General features: G+C 40.4%; 1 protein-coding gene across 8 annotated transcripts in view; it reads right to left on the bottom strand.

The window, feature by feature from the left end:
• Positions 1-21385, bottom strand: part of ep400 (E1A binding protein p400) — a 48479-nt gene that overhangs the window by 10305 nt on the left and 16789 nt on the right. For 4 of the 8 annotated variants that reach the window (XM_017719939.2, XM_017719938.2, XM_037536123.1 and 1 more), the window contains 27 exons: positions 20501-20670; positions 19285-19475; positions 17449-17658; positions 15209-15373; positions 14469-14621; positions 14238-14326; positions 13556-13854; positions 13093-13295; positions 11814-11983; positions 10713-10909; positions 10209-10320; positions 8778-9080; positions 8452-8526; positions 8154-8288; positions 7932-7976; positions 7618-7771; positions 6902-7134; positions 4508-4681; positions 3922-3969; positions 3654-3790; positions 3338-3394; positions 3160-3238; positions 2846-3037; positions 2192-2237; positions 1944-2053; positions 747-936; positions 55-203 (listed from right to left, as the gene is read on the bottom strand). In XM_017719939.2, the coding sequence (XP_017575428.2) occupies positions 55-203; positions 747-936; positions 1944-2053; positions 2192-2237; positions 2846-3037; positions 3160-3238; positions 3338-3394; positions 3654-3790; positions 3922-3969; positions 4508-4681; positions 6902-7134; positions 7618-7771; positions 7932-7976; positions 8154-8288; positions 8452-8526; positions 8778-9080; positions 10209-10320; positions 10713-10909; positions 11814-11983; positions 13093-13295; positions 13556-13854; positions 14238-14326; positions 14469-14621; positions 15209-15373; positions 17449-17658; positions 19285-19475; positions 20501-20670 (4086 nt within the window). The remainder of the gene's footprint in view (positions 1-54; positions 204-746; positions 937-1943; positions 2054-2191; positions 2238-2845; positions 3038-3159; positions 3239-3337; positions 3395-3653; positions 3791-3921; positions 3970-4507; positions 4682-6901; positions 7135-7617; positions 7772-7931; positions 7977-8153; positions 8289-8451; positions 8527-8777; positions 9081-10208; positions 10321-10712; positions 10910-11813; positions 11984-13092; positions 13296-13555; positions 13855-14237; positions 14327-14468; positions 14622-15208; positions 15374-17448; positions 17659-19284; positions 19476-20500; positions 20671-21385) is intronic. The other 4 variants (XM_037536127.1, XM_037536126.1, XM_037536125.1 and 1 more) reach the window with 4 other exon arrangements.

Raw genomic sequence — 21385 nt, forward strand, 5'->3', positions numbered from 1 at the left:
GCGTCAGCAAATCTTTCAGATATGCGTCCTTAAGAAAGCAAAGTGTGTGCCTACCTGTGGTTTACTTAGTGCTTTGATCTGAGGAGAACCAGCCTGTTGCTGCTGTGGTTGCTGCTGCTGGAGCTGCTGGAGCTGGTGGTGCTGCTGTTGCCTGAGCAATTGCAGCTGCGCAGGTGAGAGCTTCTGAGACAACTGTATTCCAGCTGCAATGGAGGTAACAAAGGAGAGTGAAAGGGAAATGACAGGACAAGAAAGGGCAGTTCGTTTTGACAGCGAATTTTTAAACCACTAAACAAATAACAAAGCAGGATATGCACTGTACTGCTCAGGACGGCACAAAGCAAACGCCTTCAGCGTGGTAGAATCATTGTAGCGCACAATGGTTTACTGATTTAATAAAACAGGACACCAATGTAAAATATTTTGACATTTACTACACAATTCTTCCACCAAGCAATGTAGCTCCTTAAAAACAGACTATAGTTGTCAAGATACATAACATTTCTTTGGCAGTCAGTCAGAATTCAACTGATATATGCAGTCAAATGTGTATATAGTGTTTTACAACACAGCTCAGCCAATCCATTTTATGACAGCAAGTAGAACAATCTGGCAAATAGCTAGGAAATGCATATTGTGAGACACCAGTTGAATACTGGCGATCAAAAAGTACTGCTTTGCTTGAATATTTGTTGTTAATGTGGTTCTTTTCTTTCTTTGAGAGTAATACATGTATCGCGCTGTACCTGGAGCTCCCAGTGAGCGTGTCTGTGACTGTCCTGGAGCGAGACTGGTGGACACCACAGGTGAGGCAGTCACTGGGGTAACGGCTCGAATGCCTGGAGGGGCTATAGTGACAACTTCGGTGGGGGCGGGGGCAGCAGGGACAGCCCTCTGCTGAGTGTGAACCACCTGCGCTGTAGTAGTGCCTGCAGCCTGGAAAAGCACAAATGAAAGAAAAGAACAAACACACCATCACAGTCAATACAGCAGAGTGTCTGACATCATTAACCACTACCACAAGACGTAAAATTGGCTTTGTAATGATTTGGATTCTGATTAACTGATTTATTGAATCTTAAAAAAAATAGACAAATTCAGAAATATACTGAATTCACATGTGATTAGAAGAGCCTGCTTGTCGGATGTAACAAAAATAACATGCAAAATATTTTCACATTTGGAAATAGAATGAGAATTAAATTTCAGCCAAAACATTACCGAACATTACAGCGAATGTTATTATATTATCGATATTATATATCAATTACAAAATTCTTAACTCTACTGTTAGCCCTTTAAACTTGTTTGAAAGGTAAAGGACACGCACATCCAGAATGAAATGTGTCAGCTCTGTGTTTTCATCATGTACAAAAGATGAGCGTGCAATAAACAATGAGGCAATAAGTGTGCCAGCTCATTCGGAGCACTGTTTGGATCTGTAAGAATTTATTATTGTTGTTTAATTAGAGTAATAAATAATATAATAAAATGCTGCTGATATGTGATTTGCTTTCATGTGTTTTCTTATTCACATTTATACTATGAAGCAAATTCTACATGAATATCTAAAAATAAGTGGAACAAATAGCAGAAATAACCACTTTTTTAAGTCAGCTTTGCAGGGTTATATTAATGAGTGGATAATAATCATTGCATCATAATAGACTGATGAATTTTAACACCATTACATGCTAGGTTAGGCTTAGTCCACATTTTACATTTTCTAGGTTAGGCTTAGTCCACATTTTACATTGCATTTTGCATGACTAAGCAGGCTCCCACTGAAAACTGCATGCATTTTAGGTACACTAAGAAGCATCCTGATCCTGGTTTGTAATGGTTTGTATAATGTATAAATATACACAGTTTTTCTTCAAGGTTTGACACGATCACGTAAGTCAGGTTGTTGAATGTTTGTTTCAACACTGAGCAGGACTTACCGCCACAGCTCCAGGGATGGCAGGAGAAGCTAGTCGTTTGTTGCCCTGAAATTGGCCTGGAGGAACTCCAGCCACCGTGTTCACGATCACATTACCCCCCACTGTAGCTGCTGAGACAGACAGAGGAAAGCGACACCACCATCAGCACTGCATTACAGAGGAAAACCACCCCCTACTTCTGCTTCTGAGACGTTATAAGCCTGAGGGAACCCACAGTGGGATAATGTTTATGTGACACGAGAGGGTACCTGTCTGAATGCCTGTTCCAGCAGCAGCTGTCTTGATCGCTCCAGCCTGAAGGAAAAACGCAATTCTCATTTGTTTGAATACTACAAAATCTCTTACTTAGTTACTCCACTCAATTTGTGAGCATAAACTCAAACAAAAGATGCTTTACAACATAAGCACAGAAGACTTCAAAATGTCATACAGCAGACCTACTAAGCCTAAAGATTACAAATAAAGGACAACAGATTCCAATAATGTGTTGAAATTACTGACTCGGTCACTGCACTGAATAATGGTTCCCTTAAAAAAGCCACTGCAGCAGGCTCCGACTCTGTCTGAGCCGATCCTAATCAGTTCCTGAATATGTTCTCAAGAAGTCACAGGCATAAGGTTATGCTTGTTTGCTGCACACAGTATGTACATACATACATACATACATACATACATACATACACACACACGAATCCTTCAATAAACACTTTAATTTAAGCTTGTTTTTGACTACTGTTTATTATTTATGTAGGAAGAAGATGAGAGTGCATCAGTGGACAAACCATGACACTGCTGAAGGGGGTGGGGGGTTGGGGGTGGATGGAGAAAAGGTACTGATGTGATGGAGACTATACTTTTGTAGATTATCAAAAATAAGACATGCAGTGTTAGTAAAGTCTGACCAGTACAGCAGTGTTGGGGACTGCAGCAGCTCCTTGCTGGTTAGCCTGGGGGACTCCGGCTGCTTGTGGTCCAGTGGCAGCAGCCTGTGGCTGGGCTTGAGGTTGAGTGGCAGCTACTTGGCCTTGGGTAGATCCAGTTGCCTGCTGCTGTTGTTGAGCTAACTGCTGTGCCCTCTGCTGCTCTGCTAGAGCCTGAGAGAGAAATAGAGCCACAAACACAGCTTACTGGATTTGTAGCTTGGGTGTTATAAACCCTCACTTCTGCCATGTTGAGACACAAACAGGTATTTAAGAATGAATCTCCGGACTCTCACCTTCTTCTCTTTGGCGATTCTCTCAGCTCTTTGAGATGCTACCTGGATGGGAGGCAGCGGCTTATCATAGCTGATGCCACTATGTGGAAAAACAGAGACCACACAGTTAGACCAACAACACCACACCGCAATATTCTGAACAAAAAGCACATACTGTCCACTACTGGGGGAAGCTCACCTTTCAGCCAACACTGAAGCATGCTTTGGGTTCTTCTGGAAAGGATTCATACCCAACCTGAGGAACAAAAGGAGAACAGTTATGAAAACAGAAAGCAAGCATTTTTAGCACGTGTTTGAGTTAATTTCAGGGCTGTGGACAGAAATGTGTCCACAGAGGCTGCAGAAGAGCTTTACACAGGTCTGAAATTTTGGTCTATATTTCCAATCTCATCACTTTAACTAACCCACCAACTTAATCAGTAAATGCCTTCAAATAACATCCTAAGCAGTTTTACTCTGGATAAACAGAAATATTCTTAAGCTGTAGCTCTTACAAGGGTTTGATAGGAGGGCTCCTCTTGCTGGCGATTATCTTCATGAGCTCAAAGCGGTTGTTGTAAAGCTGTATCTGAGTGGCATTGTCATCCTGAGTGTAGATCTGACAGGTGCGTAGAGGACGACTGTTCTTCGTCTGCAATGAGAAACAAATGGAGGTCACTAAAGAGCATATAGCAAACAGCTACAGCAATCAGAAGAAAAGCTTATTTCTGGATGACGGCGGTTATTTACAACAGAAAATTTTTGAGGTGCACATCAGCTTACCTTATAGATGCTCTTTGTCTTCTTTTTGGGATTAGCTTCATATATCAACTGTGTGAGAACACATTAAGGTCAGAATTAATGCAATATGTTATCGCTGTTGTAACAAAATCTCGCGCCTCCAAAATGGTAACTGAACAGAAAAATGTTCTTTATGATGATTAAAGACATACAATTTAACTCCAAGTCATTTTGGACTATTGCTATTTATCCACTCATCATCAAACACTTTAACGAAGCAGTGTAATACTATATTGCTGCTGTTGCTGTTGAACGGACCGACAGAGATGGTCCAAAAATACTTTAGGGCTCCTCTTGCTAGTGATGATCTTCAATAGCTCAAATTTACTTCCATAACAATTGAAGAACATTTTTTCCTTCTGTTGTGAAGTTACCATTTTGGAGATAAAAGATTTTTTCCGACAGTGACAATATATAAAAACTATGAGGTTTGGATATGACCTGCAATGATATGCAAAACTTACGAAAGCAGGGTCAGTATTTACTATCAAACAAGGTGCAACGTGGCTATGGAGGCACCCAAACAAAATGGTCACATGACATGCAGCACACTCTTGTGCTCTCTTACCTTGCCCTCCTCGCGGGGGATAATGACGTTTTCATAGCGGCTGCGGCACTGCTTGGGCGAGCGATAGATCCGGCTGCAGGAGCTCACCACGTCACTCACCAGGTCCCAGTTTGGAGTGTGAGCCGGAGACACAATGGTCAGGTTCAGAGGGAGCTCAAGCAGCTGCTTCACAGCCTGGCAATTAATACGAAAATATAGGTTTTGTTTGCATGATGTGTAAAGGCATTAAGGCATGTAGCTGTGGCGCTGTATAAACTTTACCTCTGAAGCAGAAGACACTGTCATGAATCACAGCACTTATGAAGGAAAACTAAGGTGCAAGTATTTTGTGATATTCTCAAATAGCACATCTCCACCTACAATAATGCAATGAAAATATCCAGACAGTCAAACCTCTCCAGTGTAATTAATAAATGCGAAGATAAGACCAAAGTCCTTTTTTCCACCATAGACTGAGTAATTGACCTTTACTTTTCTGCTAGTGGGTCCAAATGTGATTTATCTTCGAATGGTTCGCAATTCATTTTTAAAATAAAACAGCCTTGATAAAACAGAGCATAGCTCAGCCAGCGGAAAAAAGCTCCTATTACCTTAGTAACATCAATAATGACATCTTTCTCTATTATCAGGAGCTCACAACTGTTATAAACATAAAGTTCATCCACGTGATCTTGAGCCTGTTACCACTTCCCTCCATAAGACGGTTTTTGATTATGCTCAAAATGTCGTTTAACTACTGTAAATTTTCCTCTGTCAGTCAAAAGGCGCTTTTCCTGACACTTTTAAAACTGCCTTGGTGATGCCTCTGCTAAAAGAGAGTAGTATGGATCCTTCCATACGAAATGATTTTAGACCAATTTTAAGAACTTTTTTTAATTACAGTCTTAGAAAAAGTTGTTTTCAAACAATTAAATGCACATCTAATAAACAATTTATATCAGAAGGTCATTCAATTTATATGTGGTCATTCAATCAGGCTTTCATTCTAACCACAGTACTGAGACAGTTGATGGTTTTACTGGGAAAACCATCAAAAAACATGGAGTCCCACAAGGTTCTGTGTTAGGGCTTTTGTATTTCTGGGTAATGACATCAATTTTCATAGCTATGCTCATGATGCACAATTATACATTTCCATTCCTTCTGATAACCTTTGACAGACTGACCAGATGTGGGTCCGATATCCTCAGTGGACGTTTCTGCAACTAAATCATGAAAAAACTGAATTTCTGATCCTTGTTACTAAAACCTTATGAGCAGCTCATCTCTTTAGCTTGATATGAGCAAATCTGAAGTACGAGAACTTTTTGTCACCTGAGAAATATCGCTAAAGTTCGGCCTTTTCTATCTCAGAGCAATGCAGAAAAACTTATTCATGCATTTGTTATAGCAGAGTTGATCACTGTAATGCTTTTCTTATTGGGCTTACAAAAACTATACATCCTCTACAATACAAAATGGAGCAGCGTGCAACCTAACAAAAACAAAAAAAGACAGCTTATATCACCCCTGTTTAGGAACTGTACCTGTATCTTTCAGGATAGATTTTAAAGTTCTGCTACAAGTTTTTAAGGCTCTAAATGACCTAGCACCAACTTGCATTACAGATATCATGTTCCAGCACATGATATCAGATCCACAGATACAGGCCTTCTGAAAATACATTCCCCAATCCCACCTTTTATTAACAATCACTGTCAGTGTTTAATTATTACCTGACTGTAAAGCACTTTAAGCTGCCACGGACATGAAGTGCTATATAAATTAATCCTAATTAATATTAAATATTAAAATAGAACTTAATGAATATTAAAAGGAAGTTACTGGTGGAACGGTGTGGTCTGGATGAAACCATACTAAACCATACTCATGTTAACCTTCTGTACAAAATCCTTTTAATATCAATAATATTTGGTAACGGCAGCTGATACGTTACTCACAAAATGTTGTCTGCAAAACGTAATTACTTTTGGTCTGTTATTACAGGCAATAATTACATGGTAGCTTTTTCTGGCTAATTTTTTGAACCTGGCATGATTCAAAAGATTAGATATTTTAACTTGTATTGATATTTTACCTTAAATAATGATTTTAGTGTCAAAATGTGTCCAAATACCAAAAATTGTAAAATGATTGGTTATTAGTATTGGCCCTTACAGTAAAAACACATTGATTTCACACTAAATGGCAGGTAGCGCGGTAAGAAGTTGCTTCGGGGTGTTTTGTGTTTCAGGTCTGAATTTAACTACTGAATAATCCCTCTAAAATATACTGGATTACACAACTGAAACTTGAGAGGGGATAAAACCTCCACTGGGCTCTTTTACTGAAGGAAACAGTAAGAAAGTGACAGTGTGTGTGGGCACATACACATGGAATTGTGTCGTCCAGTACCTGCAATAGAGCCCAGTCCTCACTAATGAGCCAATCTGGGTTGTCCTGTCCAGCCTCCATAGCAGGTTTGGCCAGTGTGGGAAGTGGCTTGGCGAAAGGAGCCTGGAGCCTGGAGATGTTCTTCTTCTGGTCTTTCCCTTCTCGTCGCACCTTTACCATGCTGGCCTTATCAAAGAGTGACCGAGGGGGTATGACCGCCTCACCATGACCCTTCTTCTTCTTACGGCCCACGGCTGGGGAGAGAGTAAAGCAATGCCGCGTAAATTATATTGATTACTAATCATTGGTGCAATATTGGTAATTTTCAGTACTGCACAGATGATGCATGTATTCACTAAATGAAAGATTGCGGTCCCAAGTCTTTCAGAGGCTGTTTTAATTAATGTGGTTGATTAAAGAATTCATTAACCAATCAAATTATTTTGGAAAAAAAATAAATGCAAGCCAATGCATTTTAATATATTGCAAGTCACATGACAATCTTATAATGAAGTATTGTAATTGCAAGCATTTTGTCCACATCATGCAGCTTTCACTCTCTCTTATGTGCTTGATTAGATCAAAAACAATGCCCAAAATAATTGTCAACTAAAGTGGCCTGTTCTTTGCTCAAGAACATGACAACAGCAGGCATCACCTGGGATGGAGCTTGGCATCTGAAACCCGGCCTAGTTGAGGCTGACCAATGAACTACAATTTCCCCTCTTATTTCTTACCAGTAGAATCCATCTTGGGCCTCTTGTGCTCCTTACGGATGTAGACTGGGGGCAGTTTGGACTCCGGCATGGGAGTGGAGTCATACATTAGGCAGATCACGGAGTCGATATAGATATCGTTATCATCCTGAGGTGGGGTGGGTGGGGTCCACAGCTACATCACAGAGACAAACGTATTATGTCCAACAAATGAATGTAACCCAGAAACATTGGCATATATTTCATATCTGACAAATATATCTGACATACTGACATATATTTCAGTCATGTCTTATTTGATGTTGAAGAAAACAAGAGATTTTCTTTGGTCTTACCGGCATAATTTCTGTCTGACCATCCTCATTCTCAAATATGTATTCCTACAAGGCATGAACACAGAAAACGCTGCAATTTACAGCACAAATACTCTCCCCCCACCCCAATCAGGTATAACAGTAATAACAGGAACAGCAGTTATTTATGGTACTGATGTTCCAACATCAAACTCGTTTGCAAATAGTTAAAATACTGAGAGAATACTCTGGGTACATATGTACCATGTTGTAAGCATCCTCTCTAGTATATGTAAAGAGATCTTCCTCTTCTTCTAGAATCATCCGCTCTTCCTCCTCAACCTTCAGTTTCTGCTGCAGATGCAGCTCCCAGCTTCTCTTGGCAGCTTCTGTACGCTCCTACAGGTAGACAGGCAGGCACAAAAAATAGGTTCAACCCAAAATCTTTTGAAGAGATATAAATTGCCAGCTGCCACTGATAACTGCTCTTATATGTACTGCATGATATAAAAAAATAATAATAATAAACCCAACACCTTTTCCAAAATAGTTTCTGATCTACCTTGACAATCGTTTCATCTTCACTGACGTGCAGGTACTCCAGGTAGTGCAGGGCGTAACGCTCTATAGGAGTCAGCTAAAGAGAGCAAATAAAGAAATGTATTAAGAAAACGAACGACTAAGTCAATTCGAATGATCATCAATACTACAAAAGCATGATCAGAAGCATCCAATCATCCTACTTTGCTGCAAACACGAATCAATTTCATTTTGGAAGATCTCTATTAGTTTTTAATGACGTAAAGCCCTCAGCTGATTCGGCTGCAAGGAGACTATACACACTCATGATCAGTGCACCCCTAATTAATTCAGGCTGCTCCTGGTCACCTGCTCCATGACTGCTGTGAGTTCCTCTAGCTGGGAGGCCTCTTCTGTCGCCTCGCCCTCATCCTCTAACCGCTCTTCTCCTTTCTCCATCGTTTCTTCTCTGCCCTCTTCTGCTCTCTTGACCTCCTGCTCGTCCTCAGAGTGAAGCGTCTGCAGGGTGATGGTGTTCAGGGCCTGTATGTAGGGTCTGGCCACATGAGGAGGGATAGATTCTGCTGGAGACGGATCCTGATGCAGAACCACAAACTCCTCCACCTTCTCTCCAGAGCCTGCCTCCACCTCAAACAGATCCTGAATGGTGCGCTGTGAAAAGGAAAAGGGGAACTGTTATATTCAATACCTCAAAGCAGGGCTGGGTGAATTAAAGAAATTAAAAAAGGTGCATTTGATGCAATAAAACTGAACCACTTCACTGCACACTAAAAAGAACAGGTAACCCCAACGCAGCAACAACTGATTTTTCTTTTCAAAACAATGATGCACATTTGTGTGAACCGCTGTACACTAACGTACACTGCTTTGTAACATTCAAGCTCTGTGCACTAATGTTTGCTGCTTTGTAAAATCCAAGTGGGTAATGTTAATTTACTGATGAAAGATTAGTGAACATTGGTGAATTTATAATAGCAACAGTGTGCTGATGGTTGTAAATCTTGAGAATTTGTGTCTGCGCCTTCCTTCACAGCCAGAATCTTGTCTTTGGGACTTTTATATTATAATTATACACACACACACACACACACACACACACACATACACACATATATATATATATATATATATATATATCTATATCTCTACATATATATATATATATATATATATATATATATATATATATATATATATATATATATATATATATCTCTACATATATATATATATATATATATATATATATATAGACACACACATACACACACACAATTTTTGATCATTTTTCCCCTTTACGCTGGCAGCACACTCCTGAAACTTTAAACAGGGCACTAAAAATGATAGGCCAGCACTGCAACATTGCCATGAGTTGTGCAGGTGCTGACAAATAAACTAAAATAGCTGTACAAACATCAAATTCAGCATGGGAAGACAGTGTATCTTGAGCCTGCGAAACCAGAGAGCTGTGTATCTAAAAACAATGTCTCTGCTGAAACAGCAGCTTGGATTAAAAAGCAGTGCTGGTTTTTCACAGTGACCACAATAACAATATTGTGTGTTGAGTATCGTGGTACACCAATGCAATACATATGCATGAACATCAGCATGTGTCTGATCTTAAAAGACAAAGATTTTGAGCGGTGCTTGGGCTGGCAAGTACTGACAGTTTTGATAAGAGAATGACGAATGTATTAATGTGATGAGTGAATTACTGAGACTTCTTGAAATAGTCAGAGATAAGCATCTTAAGCCTAATTTCCAGATGTGGTCAGGTACCTGAGTGAGGAATGCGAGGGTGTAATCCGTGCCCTGTGCTGCAACCTCTCTGATCAGATCCTTAGTGCCATTCTTCAACAACTTCTCCTCAATGGAGTTCCCACTCTCCAGCCTGGGGAACATCAACAGACATTATAGATTTACCGACGTAAATTTTTTGAATCATATATATGATGAAAATATGGTGAAATCTGGTGTGTGGGCACACGCTGCAGTCAAGTTATGAGCGTATTTTCCTTAAGTACATTTTCAATGTGCTCACAATAATAAGATTCACTGTTAGTAAATGACTGCTGGGATAGGCTCCAGCTCCCCCCACAACCCAGAAGGACAAGCAGCTTAGAAGGTGTGTGTGTGTGTGTGTGCGTGCTTGAAAATGATCGACACGTAGTGTACTATTACACATTTCCACCAGAGTGGTCTCCGAACCCCTAGAATTTAAACAGTGTAACCAGAAGCTTAATAACAAGTTTAAATATACAGGCTCCTGTGCTATTTACACACCTGTAGATGTGGATGTCCTTGGAGCGGCCAATCTTGTCACACCACTCCTGTGTACGGGCATCCATGCTGGGGTTAAGATCAGTGTCGTAGAACACAATGGTGTCTGCATCAAACACGTGACCCACAGCAGAGCAGCAGCGATTCGTCAGGATGGAGCAGAAGAAGCGCTTGTTACGGTTAAACCGCTTCACCTGATCCTGACAGGGCGAGAGTCAGGAGGGAGAATGTATTAGTTGAGCTCACACACAATGTACTAGGCAGCATCATCTGAATTCTTATACTCACCACAGATAGACTTAGAAACTGTAGCAAAATTCCCAAATGTGTAAATAAAAACAGGAAAATATTATGTGCAGAAAACAGATGAACAGCCAGGAGGTTAAGATGATGCACCAAAACAAGTCTACATGCATGCAGGAAGATGTTTCAGGAAGGCAAAAGAAGACATGCTGATCTGTAGCAGAAAGGACACCATAACCCTATAAGCAAGTCCAGTGTGTTAGCATCTCTTAAGGCCCTGTCTGGAATTGTATCCAGTAGGGAGGGAAGAGAGCTCAATGTTTTACCCCCAAAGATAAAGCCCAGACACCTACACAGCCTCAGAAGGGCCAGGAGTTGGACAGGGAAATAAGAGCAAAGCAATGTGAGGTGAAAAGCAACAGAGGCAGAAAAAAAATTAAATGAAATAAATCCACAAATAAGGAATCATTAAAAAAGTTAAGTCTGTTCATTTTTGCAAAATATTACAATATTATTTGTATTTTCTAACATACTGACAGCATCAGACTGAATCATTTTATTTTCATAAAGGCTTACGGTTTCCTTTTTCCCCGTCAAAGTTTGTTGGACCTGATCATTATAGTGGCTTAGAAATGTTACTCAGATAAATCTTTTAAAAATTCTGGCCACGTTAAAGGAATCAATTCTCCACAAAAATAAAATGAATAAATAAACTGCAAGTCCCAGTTAACTGCAAATCATTTCTGAAAGTATTATGACTTGGGCAGATATTCTTGCACCATTTTTGATAGGACACACAATATATGCACAATAAAAATAACATTTAACTATATTGTTTCTTCTTTAATAACTTCTGAATACCTGTCTTTCCTCGAAAGACAGGCTCTCATCTAGGCGCACATAGGTAAGATGGCGATGATCTAGAAATGCCTCCAGGATATCCAGCATGCTGGCCATCTGAGTGAATATGAGCACTCTCCTGTTTTCTTCCTTCATCTTGTGCAGCAAGATAGACAACGCCTCCAGCTTACCTACAGACACAAACACCAACAACACACTATTAACTGACACTGGCAAATGTAGAAGTGGTCTTCTTCAGTTCAAATGACAAGGAGAAACAAACTTATCGATTCAATTAAACACAGTAAAACATTAAATATATTTGTATGATATTTGAGTGCTATATGATCAGATCTTTTGGGAACTGTGTAGGTGTGGCTAATCAGCTTGACTGACAGCTCTCTGGACCAAAACTCCTAGCCTTGACGAAGGACTCGTCGTCCTCCTCCTCTTTTCCTTCAGGAGATGAGAGCGGATAAACTCTTTCAAAGCAGAGCACAGCCCTGTAGGTAGCTGTTGGTGGCTAATGTTTGGAGACAGGCTAACCAAAACCTCTCAAAATCAATGAGGTGATGAGCGAGCAGGTCGTGTTTGGTGACAGAGTGGTGAGTTCGGTGGCCGAGTGGTTAGCTCTGGGAAGAGTTCAGCTAGTCTGTTAGCTGCGGTCACCGCATTGAAGGAGAGCTTGCATCTGAGAGCTAGAAAAGGTTTAGACTGATTTTATGACATTGTGCTGTGGATTATCAGGCAGAAGTGGACCCCTCCGTGATGCACACATCACATCACATTTGCCTGCTAGTTACAGTAGTTATAAAGAACTACAGCTTCTGAGGACAACGCAGTGCTTGAAAGAGAACTCAGATTAATGTTCTCTGAGGCTTTAATAGCCTATAGATTTTCTTGCACACATATAAATAACCTGAATTATATCAGTTAACTAAATATATTGAATATTTAAAAAAAATTATATATATATATATATATATATATATATATATATATATATATATATATATATATATATATATATATATATATATATGCATGCATTTAAATCTTCTAGACTTTAGAAAATCAACAAAACTTTTGTATATGGCAGTTAACTGGACTTTAATTTTAGTTTAAATCTGAGTCCTTTACCCAAGAAGAAGAGCAAACACTAACCCTAACCCTAACGAAAAAGCAAACCTAATGACATGACAGCGCAATTACATACAGAAGAAAACAGAGACCTGATGCACTTGGCATTCCTAACACTCTTTGACACATTAGAGGTTATGCACTGTAAAACAAAACCAACCCGAGTCCATCTCCAGCATGTGTTTATCAAGGAGCTCGAACAGTGAAGGGCAGGCCAGGCTGTGGACCTCCAGATTATAAGGGGCGGACGCTTTCTGCAGCTGACGCACAAATGACTTCTGTCTCAGGCTATAAGATGGTGGAGGATTGGCTGCATAAAGCTGAGGGGTTGGAGCTACAGCTGCAGGAAGTACACAAGACAACCTGCAAGTAAAAGAAATCGTTAGATTAAAGCTAAAGATCACATACACATATATATATGTGCCTATCTTGCATAACTGCTTAAAAAAATCTCTGAGCTTATAGCGTATTAGATGTAAAGAAGGTAGCACAAAAAAAAAAAAAAGCCTATATGTAGTGCCTTGCAAAACTATTCAACCCCATTAAAAGTTATGCAAATTTTCTTGATTACAAATTACACAGATATATAACTGATCAGGCAAAGGCAGGAAAAGCGTGCACACCTCTTAATCAGGCTGTCCCCGGCCTGCAACCTGTCTCTGTGGGACAGTAGAGCTGAACAGAGTGGCTCCACAGTGGAAACATCACCCTGCTGGGCTTTCAGGCAGGCATCCCTGCCTGCCCAGAGCCAGCGTGAGTGTTTAGGAGCAAAGAGAGAAGCAGCTGAGTGTCCTTCAGTCACAGAACAGGCCTCGAGTAAATCCATCCCATACAACACCGAGCGACCAACGCGCCGCTCATTAACGCTCAGCAGATGAGCCAAACGCTCTTTCAGCTGTCGACTCCTCTCCTCATTCGACTCCTGAGGAGAAACCCGAAAGCTCTCAGATCAGTCAAATCAAAATACAGCCTTCAACAAATTCTCTAAACAAAACATTCAACAGACTGCTCAGGAGGCAGAGGAGTGAGGCTGTCAACATGTCTAGAAGCTTCTAATGTAAATGCCATTTTCCACTGGTAATTTTTTTTCCTAAACGATGATACTATCGTTAAAAAAAATTCTATTGATATTATTGTCCATGGCAATAGACTTTATGATGTAGATGTCACAGACAGATAGTAGGCTGAAAAAGAGTGGCGTATTCCTATGAAGACCAAAATTGTAGACTATTTAAAGCCGTGAAAAACACATTTTACTTCCTTTAAAAATGATTTCAGTAGAAAAATAAGATGCGTTTCACTCACTTGTGATGTGGTATTAATTGACAACTTGGTGTTGGTGCCTGCGTCAGTGGCAGCAGGGGTTGTTACCGCAGCACCAGCACTCACACCAGCTGATTTACATTGAGATAAAGAACATATTAGTCAAATGGTTGACTGCAAAGAAAGAAATCTCAAAATCTGATTGATTCTTTAGGAATTTATGCAAACTAAACTAAACAAACAAGAAAACTGAACACAATAAAAGATACTCACCCTGCGGTGGTGTGGACGTTACAGGAGGAACAACACCCTGAGCACCAGTGGAGTTTTGAACAGGCACAGCCTGGGGCACGGCCTGCATCACCATGGACCCCTGCTGTCTGAGGATGGGCTGACCCGGGGCTGACACGATCTGGAGAATATTGCCTACAGGACAAATGGCAGCAAAAACAGAAGAGAAAATGAGAAAAATACACGTTATCCCACTGTATACCTAAGTGTTCCTCTGTTCACGCAAACTTGACTTAATATGACAAGTAACTGATGAGGTGAAACGAGCGTTACAAGCTGAGCTTAGGCTGAGCAAATGTCTGAATTTAGGCCTAAATATTAAGCTCTCGCAAATTACAATTAGCCCCACACTCAATTATTTTTGCGAAAAACTAATATGAATAACAATCTGGGCATAGTGCAACTGGCAACGGTTCACTGAATATCGTTGTTGTTGGAGGAAAACCTTTCAATCTCAATTTTTGTCTTTAGTTTTTCAGTTCATATTGCATGTAAATTTAATGATGTGAACTAAAAGAAATGGCCCAAAATTATCTGGAAAAAAAGTCTGGTTCCACAGAAGTATGTTTCTTCCTTCTCCTGTTAAGTAACCATTCTGGAGATACAAGGTTTCCTTCCAACAACAGTGATATCTTCTCTTTAAAGTGAATATTTACGTTGTCAACATCTGAATGGCAAGTTTGCCTCTATTTATCAGAATGGGCTGCATTCGCTGAAAGTACCTTGCAGCTGAAGAGGCTGTCCGGTGGTGAGCTGACGCAGCTGGCTGGGGGACAGTGTGAATTTATTGCCCTGGAACTGCAGTGTGACCGGCGTCTCAGGCTGGGCAATCCGATTCTGTGCTCCAGTTATAGACGCCAACTGAGCCACCTTCACCACGTCTCCACCTTCAGCACAGGAGGAATATCAGACTGGAGATTAGTGAAGAACTACAACTTTGTTCAAGACAAAAACAGAGACACATTAGTTCTGAAGTAAAGAAGCAATAAGAGCATGCATATTCAGGGCAGGTTAAAAAGGAAGTGCCCAAGTTGAAACTTCTCAATCCCTACCCAAAATCCCAGAGTAGCAGTTACCAAACCGTTCGACAGGAAAGTCAACACTTCACCAAACAAGGCGTCAGATCATGGCTCCTTATCAAACTCACCAACATTAAGATTCACAAGAATTTTTCCAAGATACACCTGTACATGGACCACATGGACCTAATGCCCAGCAGGACGACGTTTCCACTTTGGAGCCACTCCGCTCAGCTCTACTGTCCCACAGAGACAGGCTGGGGACTGCCTGATCAAGAGGTGTGCACACTTTTCCGGCCTTTGCCTGATCAAATATCATGTGTGCCATTGTGTCATTTGTAATCAAGAAAGCGAACCCTGACAAACTCACGGAGATCCTCTCATAGAATATTAAAGTGTGAAAGATATCTGAACCATCTGATATTGGTTATCTACCTCACATAAATCCAACTCAATCTTACACACCTGAGCCAATGAATTAAAGTCTTTGGGAGAATACTGAATATTAGAGCTATGTGTTCTAGAACTAAACTCTACGGTGGCAGACCATCAATATTAGATACCTGTACAACTACAACATACAGACAACACACCAAGACATTTAAACAATTAGGGGAGTCACTGGCAAATCAATGAACCGCCGACTAATGTTCGTCAGTTAAAATAATTAGCCTATATGTGCATCACTACTTTGTACCATTTTTGTTTTATTTGCACCATGATGAAAAGACCACGGCTTTTAAGCATTTCCTCTATAGCTATCCTGGCAGACTATTATCCCATACATTTCTACATGGCTATACAGACAGTGCTCTGAATTTCTGAATGGAAATATTATACGCGAAAACAGAGGACAAAGCGGTGGGGATACAGAATCAATGATTGGAACAGGCCACGGTTTGGTAACCGCCAAACTCTTGGAGATATAGGAGGGTGAAACAAGCCTGAAAAAAAACACACAGTCAGTTAAAAATGCAAAAAGAAGCCGTTTCATCAAAAGATGTTTGCATAGTTAAAAAATAGTCAAGAAAGTGAAATTTAAAGAGCTGGGAAAGACAAAAAAACCATGTACTGTGTAGGGAGTCATGCTCACATGCTTGGTGCACAAAACCCTTCCACCCCCCCAACCCCCACCCCCCACCCCAAAACTGGAAGAAAATTTGATCAAATACAAGTGAAACAATAAGGTGCAAAGCTACTTGGGGCAGGATCCTTGAGCTGAGCTGGACAAAGAAAAGGATTAGTGTGTAAACTGGCGCTGAGGGAGAAAAGGGAAAACTTAAAGGAATAAAAATACGTGGTTAAATGAACAAGAGAACGGGAGCTGAGAACAGGCCAGAGAGGGATACCATGCAGTTGACGTCAAAGACATGAGAGACTAAAGCTGGGATCCTGTTGAGGTGGTTTATTTGTACTTTGAAATAACAATCCTGGCAGCTGAGCTGATATGCATCAGGGAGGGGCCACGAGTACTTGACTAAGTACCTGTTAGCTAACCACCTACTACTGTAGTAAAACCCCACCAAAAAAATTTTAAACTGTGACTGAACTGGGGAAAAAATGATCTAAAAGCTCTAAACCTATGGCATGGTAGTGTAATCCTAGAACCAGAGAAATAACTGCATTTAAGTGACATTCAAACAAACCAGAAAGTTGCTTTTGTGCAAAGTTTCAGGAAAGGCAACTATCAATGCTGCAACAAAAACACAACCCAATGAAACAAACTGGCACTTAGCATAGTTTTGTGCAATTACTCACATTAGCCACCTGTTTAGTTAATTCAAAAAGACTAATTTACTTCTGCATCACCAGAATCCCTTACAATAGTCTCACATTTGAGGGTTTTTTGGGTTTTTTTTTTAGTCTTCCGATGCTGTGCTTGGGCACGTGACAGGACCGGTAGGTGAGGGACGGACGGTGTAGAAGGGGAGGGGGCCACTTACTAGGCAAGCGAGCCTGGGCCTGGGGGCTCAGGACCAGCCTCTGAGAGAGTAGGCTGGGCTGCAGGGGGTGGGTGGCTGTAGGCTGGGCAGCAACACCAGACCTGGGGGGTACAGCACCCACCCCTGCCACAGCCAAAGCAAGACTGGTAGAGGTGGGGGTAGAGGGAACGGCTGCAACGGGGAGTCCTGGCGAGCTGGTAACTGTTTGGGCTAGGGAGAAGGAAGCAGAGCTGGTTGATTTACTGGCTGCAAAGGACAGCAGACTACAAGTTTAAAAAATAAATAAATGTAGTATGCCCATGGTCCACAGCAAAAAATTTGGATGTCCATTGTTTTAATCATGTACAAAAGGTACTGTTGGGGTACCTGTATCAATTTAAAAGCAAATAATCCAGTTTAGTTAAGCAACAATTCCAAAGAAAAAACTTGCTGCTTTATGGGGGGAAAAAAAAAAAAAAAAAAATCAGGGTTTTATGAAGCTGTAATGGTTCACCAAGAAATTAACATTGTACAATTTAGACATGATTTGTCTTGGTGGCAAGAGTCAATCCAAGCATTTCATACATAAACGTGAAATAAAGCACAGTAATCAGAAAAGTAACATATAGCATGTGTCTTGGGAAATCTGGCAAAAACACAACACTACAAATAATGAAGCATGCATAATATGTACCAAAAGGCAACCACATTAACGGTCATTTTCACGCAATAAAAGCAAACGTACTACAGCAGAGTTTTTCTGTTAACTTCTGAATACAACAGGACAGAAATGATCCCATACTGAGCTCTGCATGACTGGCTATTTAATATTACCACATACACCAATCATGACCATCTCCTTGTTTCTACGCTCATTGTCCATTTTATCTGCTCCACTCTAGTTCTACAGTTACAGACTGTAGTCCATCTGTTTCTCTGATACTTTGCTATCCTGTTCTTCAGTGGTCAGGACCCCAATGGACCCTCACAGAGCAGGTACTGTTTGGGTGGTGGATCATTCTCAGCACTGCAGTGACACTGATATGGTGGAGGTGTGTTAGTGTGTGTTGTGCTGGTCTGAGTGGATCAGACATAGCAGTGCTGCTGGAGTTTTTAAACACCTCAATGTCACGGCTGGACTGAGAATAATCCAGCAACCAAAAATATCCAGCCGTCAGCGTCCTGTGGGCAACGTCCTGTGACCACTGATGATGGACTAAAGGATGACCAACACAAACTGTGCAGCAGCAGATGAGCTGTCGTCTCTGACTTTACATCTACAGGGTAGGAGAGTCTAATAGAGTGGACAATGAGTGGACAAAGTCTCCAGCAGCTCTTCTGTGATTAACTCATACCAGCGCAACACACACCAACACACCAACACACCACCACCACCACATCAGTTACTGCAGTGCTGAGAATGATCCACCACCCAAATAGTACCTGCTCTGTGAGGGTCCATTGGGGTCCTGACTACTGAAGAACAGGGTAAAAGGGGGTAACAGAGTATCAGAGAAACAGATGGACTACAGTCTGTAACTGTAGAACTACACAGTGCAGCTATACAGTAAGTGGAGCTGATAAAATGAACAGTGAATGTAGAAACAAGGAGGTCATAATGTTATGCCTGATCAGTGTATAAACTTCAGTCCTGCATCCTGTTCATGTAATTCACCTGCATTTACTAATATATTTTACCCAAACAAGAATTTGAAATTTCACTTGGGAAATATGGACCTTTGTCCCATTTTCACTCCACACTTTGCAAATGCAAACGTGTTTAACAAGCTTATCAAAATAAATCTACAGTGCAATCTCTTATAATCTCTTATAAAGTGGGCAAGGCATGTTACTTACTTGGAGCAGATGAAGTGGTAGTGAGGGGTGATTTGCCCCTGGGCTGGATGCTCTGAGCCACAGCAGCAGGTGCAGTCGTGGTGATGGGGGCAGTTGTGGTAGCAGCAGTAGAGCGCTGAGCTTGAGTACTGCTCGGCAGGGGCAAAAGACGCCCCTCTGGTTTAGTACCATACTGCACTGGCTGGAACAGCCTGAAACAGTGAATAAAACATAGGACATTTTGTTCCTGAGGCATCATGTCAAGGTCCATAACTGTTTTATGGTTTCTTTCATAGAATATAGATACATCAGTATCAAAATTAAAATGCAAATATAATATGTAAAATCGTAAATGTATATGTAGTTTGCATTTCAATTTTCCACAAATATGAAAGGTTGACATCAGAATGAATATTCAAATTCAACACTATGACTGTAATTTGCCAGTGTACTAGTATCAACATTTCATTTACACAAAGATGTAGATGCTTTATGAGCAGCTTTTTTTTTTTTTTTTTTTAATTAAAATGTATTTCAACACATGTATATTTATATAAATGAAATGTCAATACTAGTATAGCAAATCCATCCATCCATCCATCCATTTTCTAAGCTGCTTCTCCCTCAGGATCGCAGGTAGTGTAGCAAATGGCAAATTAAACTGCAGTTTTGAAAAGAACATTTCTTATGCACACCCACAGGAACAGCTGGGCTTTTTCTGAAGCTGTTAATTGGTTCAATTTTCGGGGCTTATTTAGCTAAAGGACCGGCCTGGCTAATGCCAAATCTATTTGTATTCTGTATATGCACATATACATACATACAGGGAGCGACCAAGAGAGAGAAAGAGAAACAGAGAGACAGATCTGTAGAGACATTTTAACACAACAAAACTGAATCTCAACCTCAGGTCACAGATCCTACTGAACCTTAAATATATGCTACTATTGCCCCTTGTGTTGTTTCCCGTCACTCTGTCACCATCGCACTGCTTCTATCACAGAACATTTTCAGAGAGAAGTCATCTTTTATGGGGTAGATGACAGAATGGCAGAACACTTTTGTAAATGGTGCATCAACTTTTTTTTTCTTCATAATAGTCGTCAATGATAAACACTGATGATACATTTTTGCCGCCCCAAATCATTTAACTGAACTCATGGACGTCTGTTATTGCTAAATGAGTACAAAAACCCATCAACGTAAAAGGCTTTGGGCTGTTTTCAGTGTTTAGTACCTCATGGGTTTGATCTTGCATGGTTTGGGTCTTGGCGGAGGATCAGGAGCGCTGTTTATTTCCTCAATGAGCTGCTGGGTCAGTCGGAGTTTGGGCAGAACCTCCTTGGTCTCATAGCGGGTCAGTCTGCCCTCGTTATTAATCAGGTCAAAAAGAGATAAGTCCACCGTCTGGAAGGGATTTAGAAAAATAAATTAATACATACATTTCCTTGAATTCTTTATTTTTGATATATAATGGACTAAAATAGATTATTCTAAACTCACAAATCTTAACAACAAATGAAATGACAAACACAGCAGCGAGCAGACACTATTATTTCATGCACAAACGTGCAACTAGTGCTAAACCAATATACTATTAGTTTGTTAAAACTAGCTAACATTGAGTTTAAGCATCATCAGCTAGGTAATCTGCAAAATTCCCACACATCCACTAGTACCGTCTCCTTAAATGTGATGAGAAAACTACATTCAGGAATGTGATGCTATTTTGAACAACAATCAAACAAAACTGGACGCCACAGGAACTCTGTTTATTTGAAATTTCATCGTTGTGAGAGTGTTATTTAATATGAATGCACCAATATGGAATTCCTGAAATGACAAGATAATCAATATCCTGACTGTAGCCAAAACATATATAATAGATCAATTCACTTGCATTTTAAAACAAGTCCATACTATACTATACATCCATACTAAGCACAGTGAATGTTAAAACTCTCAGACTGTTTACTGACTAATTTTACATGGTCATGGCTCGATTAGGGATCTACAATATGATGTTTAATCATTATTAGCAGAAATTTTCAAAATATGCTTTTCTGAGCATATCATGTACATCGTCAGCACTTAAAGCACACTGACCTGAAGTGAGTTTCAT

Source organism: Pygocentrus nattereri, chromosome 29 (genome assembly GCF_015220715.1).
Source record: "Pygocentrus nattereri isolate fPygNat1 chromosome 29, fPygNat1.pri, whole genome shotgun sequence".
NCBI lineage: Eukaryota > Metazoa > Chordata > Actinopteri > Characiformes > Serrasalmidae > Pygocentrus > Pygocentrus nattereri.